Source organism: Eleutherodactylus coqui, chromosome 4, assembly GCF_035609145.1.
Source record: "Eleutherodactylus coqui strain aEleCoq1 chromosome 4, aEleCoq1.hap1, whole genome shotgun sequence".
Taxonomy (NCBI): domain Eukaryota; kingdom Metazoa; phylum Chordata; class Amphibia; order Anura; family Eleutherodactylidae; genus Eleutherodactylus; species Eleutherodactylus coqui.
The window spans coordinates 298,256,394-298,279,542 of NC_089840.1; the positions used below are offsets into that span (position 1 = coordinate 298,256,394).

At 49.3% G+C, this 23,149-nt stretch overlaps 1 protein-coding gene across 1 annotated transcript in view; it reads left to right on the forward strand.

The window, feature by feature from the left end:
- Positions 1–2,141: 2,141 nt before the first annotated feature.
- Positions 2,142–23,149, forward strand: part of TDRD1 (tudor domain containing 1) — a 68,817-nt gene continuing 47,809 nt past the window's right edge. Inside the window, exons 1-2 of the mRNA XM_066601481.1 lie at positions 2,142–2,172; positions 7,156–7,341. Coding sequence (XP_066457578.1) covers positions 2,161–2,172; positions 7,156–7,341 — 198 coding nt within the window. The 5' untranslated portion in view covers positions 2,142–2,160. The remainder of the gene's footprint in view (positions 2,173–7,155; positions 7,342–23,149) is intronic.

Here is a 23,149-nt window from a genome sequence, read left to right on the forward strand (position 1 = left end):
ACTGTTTTTCCAACCCTTCATGTTCATGTAGCGAAAATCTCATCAATTCAGTAAATATAAAGAATGAACATGAAAATAAAAGCATGGGGGGACGTGAAATAACCATCGGTTGTGCTGCCCGGTGTCACGTCTGCATGTAGATTAAAGGGGTCTTCTGGGCGCCGACTAACAGTGTCAATCTAATGTCCATCCTCACAATAAGCCCTTCTGTAATCGGCTCTCTGGACCCTCCAGGTACTGTATGATTGTCACATGACCCTCCACCTGAATAATATCCCCTCTTCCTCCGACATCTTGTCCGCATTTGCTACTCCCTCCCCTGTCCGCAGCCTCCACCATCCTGTGAGCAGTGCATGATGGGAGGACAGGAGTGGCAGCCCAGCGCTGTACAGAGTGCCTGACGGTCCGGTCTCCCGGCTGCAGCGGGCTTTCTCTCAGTGACGGAGGTTGGTGCTGGTAAGTTGCAGGACCCGCGAGCTGTGGGCGGAGCTACAGTTCTGCCTGGGAGACAAGCGCTATGCATGCTGGGAGTTGTAGGTAACAGTCTGTTGTGTTTACTGCGGACGTGATGCATGTAAACAAGCGGCGGATCAGCGGCTGCGCGGGATGGAGAAGAGGGTCCAGAGCGGCGGATGAAGGGTGCAGGCTGCCGATACCTAGCTGGGCCGCCTAGATTTTACCATTCTCACAATTTGCATTTTGTGCCCAGAAAACCCCTTTAAACTTTCAGTTTTGGGTCTTTTGTCTTTATGTTGATGAATCTTCTGGAGAAGCTGAGACGTCTTGTCTTGTGCAGGAAGCAGCAACTGCTCGCGGTGCCGGCAGACGTATTACTGCTCCGTGGAGTGTCAGAAGCAAGACTGGAAGGCCCATTCTGTGATCTGCAAGCCGACCGTACCGTGAGTGTCTGCCCGCCGTCTTATACCCCCCGTACAGATCACAGGTCTGGCCTGTCACACTGATCCGTAATTCAGGAGAGCCGTCCCTGTGCTGCGCACTTCTTACTATGGGGCTGACTACAGACAAGGGGTTGGGGGAATCTTCACGATTCCACCTGCACAGGGCGTCCGGGACCACTAGAGCACGTCATACCCCATCTACAGGAGAGGAGGTAACTTGCTGATCAGTGGGGGGTCTTACCCAACAAGAATGCAGCCACAGTACAGGCGATAGAGGACGCACCCCGCCGCTCTGCTCATGGCAGTGGGACCACCAGAGAACTAATGAGGCGCTAGTAGTCGCTCTAGTTCAAGTGTTGCGCTTTCTTCGGTGGTCTCGTTCGAGTGAATGTAGAGGAGGTGTTCATGCGCTTACTCCTCTGCCTGAGCTTCGGGACGCACTGGGCTTATTGGGATGGGTGGGGGTCCCAGCGGTCAGCAGTGGCTACCGTCCTCGGTGGTCCGACTCCTTCAATGCAGCAAATTCAGCTTTTGTTTCTTTTTTTATTCATTTGCAGAAAAGAGCTGAACAATGTGAAGCCCCCGAGAGAAGCCGACGATGCCAATGGAGGGCGGGCGGAGGTACGCAGAACACGCTGATCACATGACTGCGCACGCTGTACTTGTTATACCCTATAAAAGCCGCACGCAACGCGCTATTTACTCAGAAAGTTCCACTATGTCTGGAGTTTCTGTAATGAGTGTGAAGTCCGATGCGACACCCAGAAGGACCAATGGGGAGTCCAGGTTACACATTCGGTTGTACCCGTCGTTTTAGTTACATCGGTGCCTCGGCGATATACTGGTTGGCTGCAGGGACAGCGGAGCGTTGCGTGGCGTCCTTTGACATCAGCAGGGTGTTCTAATAATGCCTGGAGACTCCGGCCCGCATATAAAGCGGGGGTTATATTGGCTGGTCTTCTGGGATGTGGCCCTTCCGATCTGCCAGCTTCTGGGCCCTTTTTTAGTCGCCAAAGATGGCCGCTACAATCCTCCAACTCTCCAATGGACATCGCACTGATCACATGATCTGCACTAGCCAATCCGTTTAAGGTGCTTCCAGTACAATTGTCCAGCTCCATGCATGTTCTGTAATGACGTCTGTTATGTTGATGTTTACTTCTAGACTAAAGCTTCCCAAGTTCCTGACCCCAAGAATGTGGAGGTGACCGAAAGAAAGATCATGCTTTGTGATATCCTGGGGGAAGCGCTGAGTACGGGGATGGAGTTTCAGGTAAGCGATCCCCTCTACGGTAGAGCAGTTGTATGTAGTCTATATCAGGACACGTTTACACATGAGGGATTTGCTGCAGATTTTCCAGTCTTTGGGATTTGCATTGCTTCTCAGAGACTAAGGATATGGTGGACAGCCCTATCTCTGCTGTCTGAGACACATTACAGCTCAAGGACGTGGATGGAGAGTCACCCAAGCAGAGGGGTCTTTCAGACGTGCTCGCCGTACCCCAAATTCTTCACTAATCACTCACTTCAATGAAATACTAACCAAAGAGTAGAAACACCCAGACAAGTGTTTTCAAAAGCCCAAACGTCTGTCTAAATGGGTGTCCTACCCCAACGTGGACCCTGCTGTGTCACGCCTCTCCAAGTCTATCGCCCTGCCTTTAGCTGATACAGCTTACTTCAAGGAGACCACAGAAAGAGGCATTGAGGCCCTCACCAAGTCAGCCTTTAACCCCTTTAGTGGCACGCCTGGAAAATCTCCAGGGCTTGCTGCACTGACCATGCAGTTAAATCCTGGAAGATTTCTGTGGACAGCTCTAGTGCTGAAATGTGCAGAGCACTGAGCTGTCATCTGAAAGCTTCCGGGTTATTTATTGCATTGTTGACTCCTTTAAGAAGCCTGCCCTGTAAGGCCTGACATAGTAATAATAAACCTGCCACTGAAGGGCATTCTCCTGCCGTCACTCAGCCTTTGCTGCCACATAGGTCTCTAAGTCTGTGTCTGCCCGGCTCAAGAGCGACAACCTTTCTGGGTCCAGCCTAAGAATTGGCAAATCTTGCCAATCAGATTGTCCATGCTGGGAAATATCTTTGGAGTCCAGCAGATGTTCTTCTCAAGTCTCCGGTAACATCAAACATATTTGGAGAATCCTGTGGCTCAAAGCAAGGCGGTCCCTTTTAAGGTCCTTTCACCAATATTCCTCCTCCCACATGAAAAAGCCCCCCAGAGAAAGAGACCATCTTTCAAGCCATATCTTTCCTGGAAGCCCTGGTTTCAATCGAGCCGCCCCTCTAAGCCCGGGACTCGCAGGTCCTCTTCCTCTTGAAGGGGCGCCCCACCAGAGAACTTCCCTCTTCTTGTTCCAAGACTTCTGGCTATGTGATTGAGGATGCTGGGGTCAAAGAGGTGATCTCCAGTGGCTACAAGATATTTTCCCTCTATGCCCCCAAACTGTTTCTTCCTCTTTCGCTTCAGGCTTCAAGCAGGCTCCCTCTTTATTCCCTCTTGGACCTTGACATCATTGTTCTGGTCTCACTCCATAACAGTTCACCGGCCTGTTCGAACCTGTTTGTCATTTCCGAGAGAGACTGCTCGGTCCACTGCATCTTGAATCTCAAACGTCTCAATCGTCATGGCCGTCTTCCCACTTCTAAATGAAGTCTCTGCACTCCGTAATAGCCTCCATGGAACCCAGTGAGTTTCTGTCCTCAGTGGACCTTCAGGACACTTACCTTCTCATGTATCTCCCCCCCTCTAAACAATTCTTTCTCCACTTTGCAGTGCAGTCTGCTCACTTCCAATTTGTAGCTCTTCCATTGGAGTTGGCCGCGGCTCCCTGTGTGTTTCAAAGTCCTGGCAGTACTGAGATCCAGGGGAGGAGTTGTCATCCTGTACCTGGCCAACATCCTCATCACAGCCCATGCCAGAAACAAGAATCAGGAGAGTCCAAGGATGACCATGGAGATTCTTGCTCGTTACGGTGGATTTGTCAACGAGCCCAAGTCTTGCCTTTCCCCTTCCCAGGTCTTCCTCTTCGTGGGGATACTTTTTGACAGCTCTGCTGTGCGGCTCCTTCTTCCAACAGACTAGAGACTCGCTCTCCAGTCCAGGAATTGTTTTTTGAGACCGCATCATCCTCTTCTGCACCATTTTTGCATTAGGATCATGGGCAAGGTAATGTTCAAAATGGATTTGATAACCTTTGTGCAGTTCCACACCAGACCCCTGTAGAGAGTTCATCCTCTCCAGTTGGGACCGGTCTCTCCTATGCCTGCACCACCACATTCTTCTCCCCATTCGGGTGAGAGAATCTCTCTTGTGGCTCCACTTACCCCGGCTTCTCTATGGTCAATCCTTGCAGTTCTCTGACTTGCCCTGACCACGGGCGCCAGCTTTTTGGATTGCGGAGGAGTGTTCCTTCACCACATGGTTCAGGGTTGCTGGAAGCTTCAGGAGTCCAGCCTCCCCATCATTATCCGTGAGCTCGGTGCGATCCTTCTCTCCATTTTGCCATTAGAAAGTGTATCTAGCAGACACATCCTGTGCGGATCCAGATGGGCAATGCCACTACTGTGGCATACATCAATTGCCAGGGCGGCACCCGCAGCAGGTCAGCCATGACGGTGACAGCTTGGGTCTTGTCCTGGTCAGAGCAACACATCCCAGTTATGTCAGCGTTACACATTCCCGGGGTAGACGACTGGGTCGCCGACCATCTGTTGAGGGCATGTCAATCCCAGAGAGGGTCTCTTCACCCCGACGATTTCTCCCTGATTTGCCAATGCTGAGCCGCTCTGTGCGTTGGCCTCCTGGTCTCTCGTTTTGAATCACAAGGTTCGTCTCCAGAGCTCGCAATCCACTTGCAATCGTGAAAGACACTCTTGTGATTCTGTGGACTTAGTTTGACTATCCCCTATCTCTTTCCCCCCATTCCCACTCCTGCTTTGGGTGCCCAAGAAGATCCCAGATGGAAAGAGTTCATGTCATTCTTGTGGCCCCAGATTGGCCCCGCCGTGGTTGGTCCACATACATGGTTAACCTCGTTGCCTAAGTTCCCCTTCACCTCCTGCTTGGCGCTATCGTCTGTCTCGGGGCCCTCTCCTACACCCGAATTTACTGCATTTAACAGCATGGCCGGTCCTGAGAGCCAGTGGGCATTTAGTCGTTGTCTCGGATTTACCACCGCACCTGGAAAGCCTATTTTCGGTGCCCTGAGGACAGGCCATTTTGCTCTATGGTTTTCTCCATACCTCAATTCTGTCCTTCCTTCAGTCTGGCCTGGATGCGGGTTTAACCCTTACCTGTCTGAAGAGCCAAGTCTCCACCTTTTCTGTCCTTTTTCAGCATCCTGTATCCTCTAATCTCCATGTCAAGACGTCTCTCCAGGGTGTTGTGCATATAGCTCTTCTGTACAGACTTCCTACCCCTCCCTGGAAGCTCACTTTGGTTTTGGAGGTTCTCCAATCCCTTCCTTCTGAGACTCTTTAGAACATCTTTCTGTGACTCTTTTCTTGGAAGGTGGCCTTCGTAGTAGCGGTGACCTTGATTCGCAGGGTTTCCGAGCTGACATTCCCTTCTTGCCTTTCTCCTTTCCTGGTCCTTCACCAGGGCGGGATGTTCCGGTACCTTCCTTTAAAGGTGGTCTCTGACTTCTACCTTAATGAGGATCTTGTTTTGCCTTCCCATCTCTGTCGCATCCCAAGGAGGTGCTGCTTCACAAGTTTCATGTTGTTGAGTCATCTGCCTGTATTTGGTGGGCCTGTCTTCCTTCCGGCCCTCCGACCCCGTTTGTCTTGCCAGACGGTTGATGTATGGGGTTGTAAGTGTATCTGCTTGGCCATTCTTGAGGCCTATCGAGTGAAGTGTCGCGACCCCCTGTCCCTCTCCTTCATGGTTTCGGCACACCCTCCCCGTTCAGTGGGTGCTTCTTGGGAAGTTTAGCATCGGCCCTCAATCGCTCACCTGGTCCTCCCTTCACACCTTTGTCACATTCTACAGGAAGGTGCGGTGGACAGCGCTGACTCAGCATTCACCCCAAAGGCCTCATGTTGTTTCCTGCCCCAGGGACTACTTTTGGGCGTTCCATGGTCCTGTGTCCACCAATGAAACACCTGAGGACGAGGGAGTATTATTGACTTACAGTAAAGTCTTTTCATCATAGCCTTCATTGGGGACCACTGTGCCCGTCCATTGTTCCCTGATGTCACGATGTCCTTTGCTGCTGAAGTATGATGTCATTGGTTAGTTTTGTTCCTTGGAGTTATGACTGTTTTCTCTGAGCTCGTGCTTCTACTGCCGGCGTACAAACTGATCAGGCCGGGTAGCGCCCGCGTAGGAGAAGCCGCCTTTCATTCTTAGTGTTACGCCTCCAAGTGGCAGCAGCCTATAGCCATGTCCTGTGTTCCCCAATGACCGCTGCGAGAAATGGTTTTTACAGTAAGTCAAAAATCCTTTTTTCACAGTTTTCCGTTCTTTTGCCCGCTGGAGTCTTTCTGTTTCTCTTAGACACAATGGCGCTGGAACTAGTCGCCCGCTGTTATACCATCCGTGCGGAGGAACGGCGAGTTGTGCGTTCGGACACGTTAGTTGGAGCTCCAGCGTTGTATTCAGCTGACTGTGCAGCCTGTTGGTGAGAACGATTCCTGACATCCTCCTCCGACCCCTTTCAGTGAGGAGTTGTTTCCGTCCGCAGGATCCCCTTTCGCTGGATGTTTTCCTCGATCGCGCCATTCTCTGTATACTCTCCACACCGTTACACTATTGAACCCCCGCGGTTGGCGGTGAGACCCCGGCTAGTCAGGCACCGATGACCGGCCTCGTTGGAAGTCGCTCCGATCGCTGGATCTTCCATCTAATGTGGATTCACACTGAAACTGATCCACGGAAAATTTGTGATTTTATGCTGCACTCCGGGGTCACGGGGGGAATTACCGTACAGGGGAGCATCAATCATGAGGGGCAGGGATCTAGTAGAGGGGGCTGGGGCTCTAATAAAGGGGTGGGGGCTCTAATGGAAGAACATGAATTGTAATAAAGGAGCCATTTATTATATAAGCTACAACCAAGAGTGGAGAATAAACAGACCGTGTGCTGGGATGATTTCTCCCTCTGCTGTGTCTCGGACCTTCTGGTTTTGGCTTATAGATGCCGCCCAGACTCCGGCAGTGTGGCAGCCATCTTTGTGTAGACCTATGATCTATAAAGTGTTCCGTGTAGAACGTCCTGCCACATACTTCCCCTTCTCTCCTGTTTCAGGCTTATGCAGTGGAGTTTTCAAGCCCAAGTAGCTTCTTTGTGAAAGCCCTTGATGCGAAATCGGAGGATAATCTCACCAAAGTGACAAATTCCTTGAAAAATCTGTATTCCAACTCCAGTAGCATGAAAACCGCTTACACTCCTGAGGCGGGTGAGGTCTGCGTGGCAAAGTACCAGCAGGACCAGGTGAGATACGGGCATGAGGGGCATGGGCGGGTAACGTGCTTCAGCTCAGTCTGGGACACTGTTGCGGACTACAGAGCGACTAACAAGCACTGCTGGATGCAACTTTTATTATTGCCTGTGGGGAGTATGTGGCGCCACCTGCAGCTTTTACAGAAGGTTAGAGATCTCTACAACTCTTGCAGGGACTTTGCCTCTCCATGAAATAACAGAAGCCGCCTGCTACACGGTGATACAAACAAAACGGTGCAAAGGTAGAGCTGATCTCATCATAACTGGAGGGACAGCCGTCAGAATGACCTGAAAAGACACAAGAACTCTTCAAGTTTTTATTGCACCTTACAGATGATTGATGTGGGACTGTTGGTGGGACTAGACGGCCTAAAACAGCGCATCTCCGCTAGTGGAAATGGTGATGGAGGATAGGCCAGGACGTGTGGGCAGAACTGGGCTGCCAACATCTGCCCCTAATGGTGCCCACACCCAACATCTGCCCCTAATGGTGCCCACACCCAACATCTGCCCCTAATGGTGCCCACACCCAACATCTGCCCCTAATGGTGCCCACGTCCATCCTCTGCCACTGATGGTGCCCACGTCCAACCTCTGCCACTGATGGTGCCCACGTCCAACCTCTGCCCCTGATGGTGCCCACACCCAACATCTGCCCCTAATGGTGCCCACACCCAACATCTGCCCCTAATGGTGCCCACACCCAACATCTGCCCCTAATGGTGCCCACACCCAACATCTGTAAGGTGCAGCTACAAACTTAGAGTTCTTCTGTTCCTCAGGTCACTCTGACTCTTATATGTTCCTTCCACTTTTCTTCTACACCGTTCTCTGTGAAGCACCCTGTTATATACAACCCCAATTCCAAATTATGTAAATGTAAAGAAAAACAGAATATAACAATGTGGCGATCTCCTGTAATCGTGTTTTATTCCCAGTTGAACACATAACATATTGGGGGGGGGGGGCATTATTCCATTTTATTTAAAAAAATGAACTTCCTTAGAGATTGATGGCAGCAACACATCTGATAAGTCGGTCCGGGGCCGTGCCGACCAGGGTGTAGCACCCCCTCTTCTTTTTACAACAGTCTGGGAAGTGTGGAGACCAATTGCTGTTATGATGGATGCAGAATGGGGCTTAGCATTATATGCAAGGCTTTCCCTTCTACAACCTCTATATACTGTATATACGGTCAGCACTGATGTGTGCGCTGCCCGTGCCATAGGCACTAATGCCACCCCGTACCACCAGAGATGCAGGACGGCGCTGATCATAAGCTGGCCGGTTCCTCTCCTCTGGAGTCCGCAGGACACGACATCCGTGGCTTCCTAAAAGCTTTTCATATTTTGATTCCTCTGACCACAGAACAGCTCTCCATTGTAAACGCCGGTGCTTGTGGATTGTGTTGATACATGGCTTCTTCTTTGCATGATACATCTAGAACCTGCATTTGGGGATTGTACCGGGAACGGTGTGTTTAGCTAACTTGAAAACAACAAGTTCGGATACGGCTTTAAAGAAGGACAAGTGGGCGGATACAACACAGTATACCAATAGGGGATATTACATAGAAGTTCTGTAAACCATTCTTAAACAGTGGCTACATCAATACTCCCATCACCAGGAGCCTTCGGTATACCTATCTGCTTTGTACACCAACCGGAGAAGCAAAAGTCGGAGAACAGGAGGCCTCTTGGGAACGGCAACGTGAGAGGACGTTCCCCATCACAGGTCCAACATGCTTCTAACTCCCCAAACCCTCCTGTCGGTTATACTTACTATGATCTATTGCTTTCGGACAAGCATGGACCTGCTTGTCCGAAAAGGTCACAATCTGAAGTGACCATCAGACAAACAAAACTGGTTCCTAAAACAATGACCGCACTAAGCTTCAAGTATACATCAGGCTCTAGTTCAGGCCTAAGACAATGATGAGAGATTTACATGATTAATTAGACAATAGATCACAAGACTCTATAGACACTGGTGGTGGAGTAACAAGACCATGGTGACACTCTGCAGATACTAACATGGTCTGCAGCAGGTCTGTAAGACTCAGATATACAATCCTTATAACTTACACAGTGAACGTTCATGGCTCTATGGATACAGATGGAGGGCCATGAATGCCCAAGTATATTTGCACCACACTGTTCACAGACGGTGATTCCTGGAGGTATTCCTGAGCCCTGCAGTGATTGGCATTACAGAATCATGTCTGTATATAATGCGGTGCCGCCTGAGGGCCCGTAGACCTCCAGCATACAATCTATACTGTTGGCCATGTCTCTTGTGCACATGAAGTTCTCCAGACTCCATGAATCTCTTGATGGTATTATGTTATCATTAGATGGTGGATATTCAAAGTCTTCACAGTTTTGCGCTGAGGAACCTTTTTCTGACATTGTCCCACAATTATTAGCTGCAGTTTCCCGCAGATCGGTGACCTCTGACCATCTCTACTCCTGAGAGACTCGGCCTCTCTAACAGGCTCTATTTATACACAAAACATAGAAAAGGTTTGGTCCGGTGTCGCCAGTAGGGCGATATATTATTGTCCTCACTAAGAGAAACCCAGTAATCCTGTAGATAGGATACCTTTTAATGGCTTATAAAAACACATGATCTTACCCGGGTCTAGCCACGCCAGAAGTACTTCACTCATCTGTGTCTGCCTGGGAGTCGGGGGACCAGGTGGCTCCTGAGTCGGCTGGCGCTTCGGGGTAAAGCCCTCGTCCTTAATCACTTAGCTCATAGCGAATACATCTTATATGCATCCAAGATCCTCTAGGAGGCATTACGAAGACCCATCCCTCAGCCCTCCTTAGCCCCTCCCTCTTACTGCACTTTCATCCCTTTGCCCTCCTGTATACCATCCCCACCCACGATCTTGGCGTGGCTTTACTTCCCCTCTCTCCTTTCCTTGCTCTTTACCCTGTCTTTATTCATGTCTGGTTGGTTCGTTTTGTATTAGATGAAAATCCTGGATGGAGTTTTCTTAGATGTAGGCCCCCTGCTGGTGTGAATGAAGGTTGTGAGTGTTATGGCCCTACGGACGGCATGTTTGCATTTGCTTTAAAGAGTGGTTTGTTCCACATTGTATGTTTACTCTGACCCCATAAAAACGTTTTGAACGAAAATAAATGATGATCTTGTATCACTGAAGTGTTGGGAGTATACATGTATGACCATCTATGAGACCCTCAATAATGGAATGAACCTCGGAGCGGAGTTCTTGAATCAGTGGAGAATATGAAAGGTCTAAAGGAGGGCGCCCCGGGGAAGGGGGGACAAGCACACCTGGGGGGGTGGGTGCTTCGGGAAGGCATTGTCTCCTCCCCGGGAGGAGCACCCAGAAGGGGGGGACAAACACACCTGGGGGGTGGGTGCGTCGGGAAGGCATTGTCTCTTACCCGGGAGGAGCACCTAGAAGGGGGGAACAAACAAACACACCTGGGGGGTGGGTGCTTCGGGAAGGCATTGTCTCCTCCCCGGGAGGAGCACCCAGAAGGGGTATTTTCCACAATTCTCATTGTTTTAAAGACTTGGAAATATTCATATATGGATTTGAAGCAATGCTGCCAACCAATAGGTGGCGCTGCAGAGGTATTGGTTCATGGTCCTTATTTGCAGGTCTGAGGGAGACATGACACACCGGCCCGTGACCTCCTAGCACCAATATGGAGATCATAAAGCGGTCACATTCCTTCCCAGTGGACTGATTGAAGTATTTACTTCTCTGCTCATCTTGTCCGGTACAAATTAGTCTCAGATTTTTGGCCATTTCATGTGTGAACATTTCTGTGTGTAATATAAACAATGGATTATACCTACCTGATAATCGGGTTTCCAGTAGTCTCCACGACAGCACCAATTGAGATTGCCTCCTCCTGATAGGACAGGAACACACTGAGAGGTTAAAAGCTCCCCCCCCCTTCCCCACTTTCCTCAGTGAATTCTAACGAATTGCCGGGGCAGGAGCTAAACTTACATTCCTTCCCTTAACCGGGGTTTTTTGTTGATTATAAAATTATATTATATTCTATAGTTTCTTTCTATCCATTTAGGGGGGGGGGGGAGGTACGGGTGCTGTCGTGGAGACTACTGGAAACCCGATTATCAGGTAGGTATAATCCATTTTTTCCCAGTCGTCTCCACGACCGCACCAATTGAGACGTACCAACTAAAGTTTCCCTAGGGTGGGATTGCGGCCGAGAGGACTTTGCGGCCGAAGGCCATGTCCTCGTCCTGCTGCACTTTTACCCTATAGTGTTTAACCCCTTAATGACGCGGCCATTTTTCTGTTTCCATTTTCGTTTTTTCCTCCCCCCTTTAAAAAAATCGTAACTCCTTTATTTATCCATTGCCGTCGCTGTATGAGGGCTTGTTTTTTGCGGGACGAGTTGTATTTTTCAATAGTGCTATTTAAAGTACCATATAATGTACTGAAAAACTTTTAAAAAATTCTAAGTGGAGTAAAATGGGGAAAAAAACGACATTTCGCCATCTTTTAGTGCGTCTTGTTTTTACGGCGCACAAACGGCAACAAAAACGACATGATAACTTTATTCTATGGGTCGGTACGATTACTAGGATACCAAACTTGTATAGTTTTTTTTTTCAAAGACATTAAATTTTTTTCAATTATTTCCTGCGGTCATTTTGTGCGCGCAATAACTTTTTTATTTTTGCGTCGACGTAGTTGAGCAAGGTCTCATTTTTTGCGGGATGTCCTGTAGTTTCTGATAGTACCATTTTGGAATACATACGACTTTTTGATCGCTTTTTGTTGCATTTTTTCTGGGAGACAGGGTAACTAAAAAAGTGCATTTCTGGCGTTCTTTATTTTTTTTTTCGGACGACGTTCACCGTGCGGGAAAAATAATGCGCTACTTTGATAGTTCGGACGTTTATGGACGCGGCGATACCAAATACATATTTTTAATTTATTTAGATTTTTTTAATAATAGATATGACAAAAGGGGGTGATTTAAACTTTTACAACTTTTTTTTTTTTTTCAATTAAAAAAAACTTTATTGATTGTTTTTTTTACATTACTTTTAAGTCCCCCTGGGGGACTTTAAGATGCGATGCTTTGATCACTCCTGCAGTATGACGTAATGCTATAGCATTACGTCATACTGCTTTTTGACAGGCAGTCTATCAAGCCACCCTGTGTGGATGGCTTCATAGGCAGTCTGTTAGGGCAGCCCTGGGGCCTTTCATTAGGCCCCCGGCTGCCATGACACCTGCACGGCTCCCCCAATCTCACCTCGGGGGGACCGTGCGGGACCCCCGAACATCGTTCGGGGGATTTAAAGGCCGCTGTCAGAATTGACAGCGGCATTTAAATGGTTAATGGCCGCGCGGCCGCTCGCGGCTATTGCCCGCGGGTGTCAGCTGTTATAAACAGCTGACGCCCACACTGTATGAAGAGAGGTTGCATCGCAACCTCTTTTCATACATACCCTGCGGCCACACGACGTACCGGTACGTCCTTGGTCGTGAAGGGGTTAATGAACGTGTGGGGTTTCTTCCAGACTGCGGCTTTGCATATCTGCTCGACCGAGGCTGAGCTATGTCCGGCCCATGAGGACGCTACTGCCCTTGTAGAATGGGCTTTAAGAGCTAAGGGGATTTCCTTCCCGAGGGCTTTGTAGGACTCTATGATGGCTAGGCGGATCCACCCGGCTATGGAGCTTTTCGCTGCTTTGTTCCCTTTATTTGGGCCACTGAACTGGATGAACAAGTTGTTGTCCTGTCTCCAGTGGCTTGTCGCCTCTAAGTAGCCTAGGACTGCTCTACTGACGTCCAGGCAGATTAGGGTTTTTTCTTCCTCGTTTTTAGGTTTACTAAAAAATGAGGGAATTATTACGTCCTGGGACCTATGAAAATGTGATACCACCTTTGGCATGAAGGCAGGGTCCGTTTTAAATACTAATTTGGTGTCCGAGATTTTCAGGAACGGGTGGCGAATGGACAAGGCCTGCAGCTCGCTAACCCTCCTTGCGGACGTGATGGCTACTAGGAAAACGGTCTTGATCGTAAGCATTTTTATGGGTAGTGCTTCGATCGGCTCGAATGGTTCCGCTGACATGGCCCTTAGAACCCAATTAAGGTTCCAGTCTGGAACAAGGTTTATGGGTCTAGGTCGTAATCTAGCTGCTGCTGTCAGGAACCTGTTGACCCATCTGTTGTCCGTGAACTTTGTGTCGCATATGGCGCTAAGGGTTGCGACCTGGACCTTCAGGATGCTTGGAGAGAGGCCCATCTCTAGGCCCTCCTGCAAGAATGCTAAGATCAAAGGGATGCTCGGGATAGACTCCCCGGAATCCCTTCCCTGTCTCCATGAGGAGAACCTTCTCCAAACCTTCTGGTAGATAAGGTGGGTCGTCTTTTTTCTGCTGGACATTAACGTTTCTACCACTCTTTGTGAGAATCCCTTCCCCCTTAGTGAGGATTCCTCAAGAGCCATGCTGTTAATTGGAGTCTGTCTAAGCCCGGGTGGTTCAGTGGCCCCTGTGATAGCAGATCTGTCCAGGTCGGAAAGGTGACTGGGTCCTGGACACTCAATGTTGTCAGAAGACCGAACCAACTTCTCTTGGGCCAGAAGGGGGTCACCAGGATTAGCGTGCATACCTGGGTTCAGAAATGTTGTAAGACCCTGGGGATCAGCGGTATCGGAGGAAACGCGTACGCTAGCCCCTTTCCCCAGTCCTGGCCTAGGGCGTCTATTGCTGTAGGACGATCTCCTGGCCAGAGGGAGAACAAATTGCCTACTTTGGCGTTCTCCCTGGTTGCAAATAGGTCCAATTGTGGGGTCCCCCACCAGTTGGTCAGGATTCTGAATGCCTCCAGGGAGAGAGACCATTCTCCTGGGTCTATCTGCCTCCTGCTGAGGAAGTCCGCTTTTTGGTTTAGCGTCCCTTTTAAGTGTGTTGCCGTGATTGAAAGGATCCGGCCCTCTGCCCAGTGGAAGATTTTCTGCGAAATGTTTTGCAGGGCAGGAGACCTTGTGCCCCCCTGGTGCCGAATATGGGCGACCGTGGTGGTATTGTCCGACAGTATCTTTATATGCTGGTTCCGTAGCGAGTTTCCTAACTGCTGTAGGACCCGCCATACAGCCTGTAGCTCTCTGTAATTGGAGGATTGTTCTTTTATCCTTTGGGACCACGGGCCCTGAAAGAACTGGTTCCCCACATGCGCTCCCCATCCCCAGGCGCTTGCGTCCGTTGTGATGTGCGTGGCTGGGTTTTGTAGCCAATGAACCCCTTCCTGCAGGTTCGCTGGGGATGTCCACCAACGCAGGGATGTACATTTTTGTCCCTAGCGAGGACTGCTTTTTGTCCCATGTGGATAGGACGGAGGCCTGTAGAGCTCTGGTGTGAGCCTGGGCCCATGCTACTCCGGGAATGCATGATGTTAGGCTTCCCAGGAGAGACATGGCTTCCCGAATTGTGCATGATCGTTTCTGTAGGAAGGATCTGACCAGCCTTTGGATTTTTTGTATTTTTTCCTCGGGCAGGCAGGAGCATTGTAATTCTGAGTTGAGCGTTATGCCCAAAAACGTCTTCTTCCTGTCGGGGTCTAAGCTGGATTTTTCCCAGTTTATGATCCATCCTAGAGACTGGAGGAGTTCTAGCACTATCTCTAGGTGTTTCGTTAGTAGTTTCCTGGACTCTGCTATTATCAAAATATCGTCCAGGTAGGGTATTATTAGGATCGACTTTTTCCTCAGGTAGGCGGCTACCTCTGCCATAATTTTGGTAAAAATTCTGGGTGCTGAGGAGATCCCGAAGGGCAGGCATCTGAATTGGTGGTGCTCTATTCCTTTGCCCATATCCACTGCGAACCTTAGGTATCTTTGGGACCCCTCGTGGATCGGTACGTGGAAATAAGCGTCCTTCAGATCGATGGATGCCATGTAGGCCCCTTTGGGGATCAACTTTATCGTTGAGGAGATGGACTCCATTTTGAATTTCCTGTACTTGACACAGGTGTTCAAAAGCTTCAGATTCACTATCATCCGCTGTTTCCCGCAGGGTTTTCTTACTAGGAAGAGCCTGGAATAATGGCCCTGAGTTTCCTCGTTTTGCGGTACGGGGGATATTGCGTTTAGATGTTGCAGGCCCCAAACGCTCTGCCTTAGTAAGTGTAACTGTTGCCCTGAGCCTCCTGTGATAATGAATTTCCTTCTGGGGAGGGACACCAGTTCTATCCGGTATCCCTGCTGTAGGATCTTTGGGATCCATGGGCCTTCGCAAATTGCGGCCCATTGGTCCACAAAGTTCCCCAGCCTTGCCCCTACGGAGCTGGCGTCAGGGTCTCTGCTTGGGCTCCCCCTGGTGGGGATTAAAGAGGATATTTCTCCCTCTGCCCCCCTTGGGGTAACTCCAGCGGCCTGTCTTGCCCTTGCCTCGGGCTGTTTCCCTGGGGTTCGGAAGAAGGTCTTCCCTCTCTGCGGTTTTTCTTCAGGGAATCCCTTTTTGTCGGCCGCCTTCTCCAGGATTTTGTCTAGGTCTGGTCCGAACAAAAACTGGCCGTAGAACGGGAGGGCGCATAGTTTATTTTTTGAGGCTAGGTCGCCTGACCATGATTTCAGCCATAACACTCTTCTGGCTGAGTTAGACCGGGCTGTAGCTTTTGCCGAGAGTTTAACCGTTTCGGCCGCGGCATCCGCTAGAAAGTTTGTTGCCATACACAGGATAGGAAGAGAATTTAGGATCTGTTCCCTTGGCGTCTTATCGGTTAGGTGTAGCTGTAGCTGTTCTAGCCATACCCCCAGAGTGCGCGCCACACAAGTGGCTGCGATCCCTGGCCTAAGTATGCTTTCCGCTGCCTCCCATGATTTCTTTAGAAGGCCTTCGGCTTTGCGATCCATGGGATCTTTTAACTGTGCGGCGTCCTCAAAGGGCAGGCTCGTCCTCCTAGCTACTTTGGCCACTGGGACGTCTACCTTGGGTATCCCTTTCCAGCTTGCGCAAACTTCCTCCTTGAATGGGTACCTTCTTTTTACCCCTCTAGCGGAGAAGGAACCTGCGTCTGGTTTCTTCCACTCCTTTTGGATAATTCTAGTGCTGTTTTTGTGGACAGGGAAGGTATGCTTGTGCCTCTCCCCTAGTCCCCCGAATATCTCGTCTTGCAGGGTGCGTGGTTCTCTGGGCTCTTCCATTTTTAGTGTAGCCCTGACTGACTTAATCAATTCCGTTAAATCGTCCTGATGGAATAAGTATCTTTTGTAGTCCTCACTGTCTGAGGACTCCTCGGCCGCCTGTTCCTCTTGCTCCGACCTGATAGAACTCTCGGAGTTGGAAGGCTCGTCGGGAACATACGCCTTTTTCTGGCGTTTGTCTGGCGGCGCCAGCTGTGACGTTAGGGCTGATCGAACCTCCTCCTTCACCAGCTTCCTAACGTCGTCCATGAATCCCGATTCCTCTTTGACTAGCCTAGCTACGCATGCCTTGCATAGAGGCCTCCTGGTACGTAGCTGGCAGTCTCGTCCCGCACTCCACGCATTTTTTGGGTTTTGTTCTGGGGGGGATGTCTTTTTTTATCCCCCTGACAAAAAAAGGGAAAGTATTTTTTGCGGGTAAATATGCAATTTTTCCATATACAATACATTGGATTTTGCATTTTGTATTTTTTGCCGCACTGCCTACTTACGGCCGCTGAGGCTTCAGCTATCTCTGGGGCTTGAGCACTCATTACTGTACCGGTGCTGCAGACACCCTGCGACCTGTAGTGCTGGTCAACCTTCTGGCTTCTCTCAGGTTCCTTATTTTGAATTTTCGCGCTCCTGCACTAAGCCCCGCCCCCTCCGTGCGGCTCCTGATGCGAGCGTGATGTCACCACGCTGGACACGTGACGCGACGCCCCTCCCCCCGCCGTAAAAGGGCTTCCTGGAGCGCCACGCTGTGACTATACAAGGAGGGGGACTGAGGCTCCCGCTTTGTACCCCCCATGGGCCGCCGCGGGAGGAACCTGGCCCGGGGGTTACCACCCCATGTGGCGTCCCGGGAGTCGTCTGGCTGGGAAGGGAGGACAGGCTGACCCACTGCCCTCCGATCCACCCGTGCTTTGGCTGGCTTCTCCACCAGCTCCTCTCAGAGATCCTGCCTCCTGGCAGGACAGGAAGACACTGAGGAAAGGGGGGAAGGGGGGGAGCTTTTAAAGGGGTTGTCCCGCGAAAGCAAGTGGGGTTATACACTTCTGTATGGCCATATTAATGCACTTTGTAATGTACATTGTGCATTAATTATGAGCCATACAGAAGTTATTCACTTACCTGCTCCGTTGCTGGCGTCCTCTTCTCCATGGTGCCGTCTAATTTTCAGCGTCTAATCGCCGGATTAGACGCGCTTGCGCAGTCCGGGTCTTCTTCTTTTCTGAATGGGGCCGCTCGTGCCGGAGAGCGGCTCCGTGTGGCTCCGCCCCGTCACGTGCCGATTCCAGCCAATCAGGAGGCTGGAATCGGCAATGGACCGCACAGAAGAGCTGCGGTCCACCGAGGGAAAAGATCCCGGCGGCCATCTTCAACCGGTAAGTAAGAAGTCACCGGAGCGCAGGGATTCAGGTAAGCGCTGTGCGGATTTTTTTTTAGGTCCCTGCATCGGGTGTGTCTCGCGCCGAACGGGGGGGCTGTTGAAAAAAAAAAAAAACCCGTTTCGGCGCGGGACAACCCCTTTAACCTCTCAGTGTGTTCCTGTCCAATCTCAAGTGGTGCTGTCGTGGAGACGACTGGGGAAATATATTTATAATATGTCCCATCCAGATTTGTTCCATTATGCCTGAGGAAGGACCCTGAGAGGTCTGAAAGCTGCTGTAACATCCTGTATTTTTGTTAGCCATTACAAGGTATCACATCTACAGGATGACTTGGTTTCTCTCATTGAGAACAATTGCATTCTATGTATATAGTCATGTGACTGTATAAATATGTGAAGTTGACCCTCCGGCTGTCTTTCATTAGTGCCACTTACCTTTCCAGCCTTTTGTTACCCGTCCCAACTTTTGTGAGATGTGTTGCTGCCATCGATTTCTAAATTTAATCATTTTTTTAAATGATCTGAAGCCATGCCCCTCCCCCTCCGTTATGTTCTATTGTGAACAAAATATAATTTGATGCGATTTCCAAATCCTTGCATTCTTTTATTTTTTTTTCTTTACCTTTGACACAGCGGTCCAACTTTTTTTGACTTGGGTTTGTATAATCCTGTTCTGATAAGTATGTAATGATTTACAGGGTTTTGCTCTCCAGGCTATGCTGCGTTGCAGTTCTAGACAGACTGGAGTTCACGCAGGTTTCCTCCCAGGCTAGGCCACGGAAGAGAACTAGGCCTTCGGGCAGAAGGCAGTCATCTCGATCCCCTGCATCGTCCTCCTGTCCAGCCCTTCTCAGAATGTGTTTGGAACCTTCCTCCTGAGTTAGACAGTAGTCGCTGAGAGGTTGAACTGTCTGAGTGCCCCTCAGATTCTGATCTGGACAAAGAACAGGCTTATAAGCTTTCTACTATGGTGGATCGCCTGAGGGTCACCATAAAGGATGCCCTCCAGGGGTCAGATCTCACACCTACTACATGAGGGGTGATGGTTTCCTTCAGATGCCAAAAAAATTCTCCAAAGGCCTTTCCTCCCCATACAGAGTTCAACAATGTATTATCCAAGGAATTTAACCTTCCCGACAAACACTCATGTATACCTCATGTGTCCTCTTCTGGAAGAGTTAGTGAAAAAATGATCATCTTCACTGGCAGTAGATCCACCAGTGTCCTGTTTGGTGAAACACAATGCTCTTGCCACAACGTATGGTTTGTCTTTTTAAGAGGTGCGCGACAGGAAAATGGAATCTCTTCTGGCTTCGGTTTTTGTCTTTTTTTTTTTTTTCTTGGGTAAGCAAGGTCACTACTGAATGGGCCAAGCAACTTCACAGGGATATTCTTTCTGGTTCTCCTTCGAAAGAATTGGCAGACATTGCACATCAGATAAACTACGCAGGGAAGTTTATCTGTGAATTTACCCTCGATGCAGCCAGACTATTAGTATCAGCTACAGTAGTCGCGCGCCGAACCCTGTGGCTAAAATCCTGGGACGTAGATGCCTCCTCTAAGAGGTCCTTAACAGGTCTCCCTTTTGTTGGCTGCTTGACGCCAGACTACATGTGATCATATCTGAAGCCACTGGTGGGAAAATTTCCCACCTACCACAAAATATATGCAGACATAAAAGAGCTTGTAGAAGAAAAGACTTCAATTTTGCTCCTTTCGCCATTTTAGTCCCCGGAGCTCAAATATTACAAAAACACAGAAACAAAAATGAAGGCCCTCCTTTAAACCAAGACCCTCCTGGCTCTCCCGACCATAGCCCTCAGCATGAAGAGTGGTCCACACTAAATTATACAGGATGGGCGGGGGGGATGACTTTCCCTATTCAGAGACACTCTACTCGCCCTCATATCGGATGTCTGGGTTCGGGAAGTCGTATCTTCACGCTATGCCATAGAATTTTTTTACCCCAGCTCTGGACTGCTTCTTTAGCTCCAGAATTCTGAAGTCCGCTTCAAAGGCCAGCACTTTGGCTTGGGCGATACACAACCAATTTTCTCAAGGCATCATAGTTCCGACACCTCCGTCTCAGTTCTTTGCGAATTTCTATTCCAATCTATTCTTGGTTACAAAGAAGAACAGCAACATCAAACCCATTCTGGACCTGAAGATGTTGAATCAGTATGCCAATTTATGACACTTCAGAATGCTATCACTGAGATCTGTCATTGTATCCATGGAATCAAAGGAGTTTGTAATCCATCGACATCAAGGATGCCTATATTTACATCCCCATCTGTCGAGTGCAGCAGAAGTTTCTCCACTTTGCCATCCGGTCAAATCACTGTCAACACACGTCCCTTTCTTTTGGGTTGGTCACAGCATCCTGAGTGTTCAAGAAAGTTATGGTGTCACTGATGGCTATCCTCCACTCTAAGACATAGTTGCCATTCCCTATCTCAAAGACATCATAGTAAAAACCCTGACCCTGTCGGCCAACCTGGAAAGTCTCCGCATCAGTTTGGACACCCAGACCAGGTTTGGATGGATAATCAACCATCCCAAGTCTTACCCCTCATCGTTGCAATGTCTGGACTTTCTGGGTCTCTCCTTTGATACATCACAGGCCACCACCAAAACTACATCTTCTCCAGAAGCAAGTGTTCTCTCTGCGAACTCCGAAACCCTGACTGTTCGTCACTGCATGAGAGTGCTGGGGCTGATGGTCTCTTCCTTTAAGGCTATTTCACACTTGGCCCTCCAGTTGTCTCTTTAGATCACAAGATCTGAATGCCTTTACAGATATAGCACTCCCTTTTTTGATGGATGGGTTCCCCATGGATCCATCTTGGACCCTCTTTTATGACCCTCCAATGGCAGGTACTGACCACAAATGCAAGCCTCTTCGGCTGCGGGGATTCTCTGCAAAGTCTCATGGCACAAGACACTTGAACCAGACAAGAATCCACTCTACCGATAAACATGTTCGCACCCCAGCTGACAGGTCTCACAGTTAGGGTCCAAGCCAACAATGCATCGGTCTTTGCGTACATAAATCATCGAGGCGGGACCTGCAGCACGAAGGTCATGGCAGAAGCAGTGAAAATCTTGCTATGGGCTGAAGATCCTCATACTGGGAGTGGACAGCTGGATAGCAGTGAGAAAGTCGAGCCAGGAGAATGGAAACTATTCCCCAAAAGTCTTTTGAGCACTTTGTCGAAGGTGGGGTCAACTGGACATCAACCTCATGGCATCCAGAATTACAAGTTACCAATCTTTGTGTCCAGGTCTCAGGACCCTCAAGGTCGAGCTGTGAATGCACTAGTACTTGCATGAATAGAATTAAAGTTTCCCCTCTTCACACCAATCCCACGACTTCTCAAGATGAAAGGCCTCCTGGTAATTCTAATCACACTGGATTGGCCCTGTCGTGTGTGATACGCAGATCTTGTCAACTTTCTCGTCGACTGTATGTGGCGTCTTCTTCTTCGAGAAGTTCTTCTCCCACAGGGACCCCTCTTCCATCTGAATTTGTCTTCGTTTAACGTGACGGTTGAGCCCATACATTTGCAGAACATGTCATTCAAACTATGATGAAGGGTAGAAAATCCTCCACTTTATAATCGTTTTTAGAAAAAGTTCTCTGGGGGAACAGCGCCACTTTCATCCTATGCGTTTTTCTTTATTCCACCTTCTATCCTTCCTTCAGAAGGGTCTGGATATGGGCCTGAACTTTAATTCCTTGAAAGGTCAAGTATTCGCTCCATCTATACTTTTTTCATCGTCCACTGGCTTCAAAGTCGGCTGTCCGTATTTTTCTACAGGGGCTTGCTGACCCCGTCCATACCATGCTCTAGTCCCATCTTGGGACCTTAATCTAGTACTGGATGTGATACAGTCTCTCATACTTTTGAGCCATTAGCTGAAGTTCCAGCACACCTTTTAACCAAGAAGGTGGCCTCCTTGGTAGTGGCCACCTCCATTCGCCGGGTTTCTGAACTTCCAGCCTTGTCAGCCAACCCTTAGGATGAGGTGGGTTGGCCACAAGGTGTTGTCTGCTTTGTACCTTAATGAGGACATTGTGAAGTCCTGTCTTGCGGAATGCTCCATACCAGGTGAGTCCACTGTTACTTATATTATCTATATATTTGGTTTTATCTCTATTTCTGGAGCGCCTTCTTATCCTGCCTCCTTTTTGCCCTGCCGCAGTTCATCCGAGAGAACGCACCCTTCACAAACTGGATCTAGTTTGAGCTTTGTGGACCTATCTCACTCTTAGTGGCTTTTTTTCTGATTCCCTGTTCATAATCCCTGATGGCCCAAGGCATGGCCTTGCGGCTTTCAAGGTTGTCTTCTGTTGCTGGAGCCGATTAGCGGTGGTAGAGACCTAAAGTGCAATGGGCAAGGCACCTCCGTTCCACGTTACAGTGCATTCCACTTGGGCGGTGGGTTCCTCATAAGCAGTACACAACAAGGCTTCCGCTATGCAGGTGTGTAATGTCACTAAATGGACCTCTTTGCACAGCTTTTCAAAGTTCTACTGGGTGCATACCTTTGCATCCACGGATGCCTCCCTTGGTCAGAGAGTTTACAGACTACTATAAACTGACTGCATGCATCCTTCTATATTTTCCCAGGGACTACTCTGGAATGTCCCACGGTCTTCAGCCGTGTCCTCCAATGATATGGATGAGAAAACAAGATTTTGGTACTTAACATAAAATCTCTTTCCCGCTTGGCTCATTGGGGGACATAGCACCCAACCAGTCTTTTTTTTAGCACTTTCACATATATTCCTTTTTGTTGGAGTGTTCTCTTTGTAATTGCACATTGTGCTACTCCAAGTTACAGTTTTGATAGTTTGTTACTTGTCCGTCCCAATGGGGTACACCGCTCCAGACCATGGTATAGACCGTTCGGGTTGGTTACCGCACCGTGAGTTTTTACCAAGGTGTTAGTGGCGGTCACAGCACTCCATCATCTAAAATGGATTGTGGCCATTCCTTATTTGGACATCCTGATAAAAGCTCCTACTTGGGAGTCCAACCTGCAGAGTCTTAAGGTCACATTGGACACTGGACAAGTATTTTGGTTTATTTGCCGCAGGTGGGGCCAGCCGGACGTGGATCTTATGGCCTCCAGATTCAGCCGCAGATTAGACAGCCTTTGTGACCTGATACCAGTATCTCTTGGCTTGCGCAGTAGATGCCCTCATGATCTCGTGGGAGGGATTCTGGGTCCCTCCGTTCTCTCT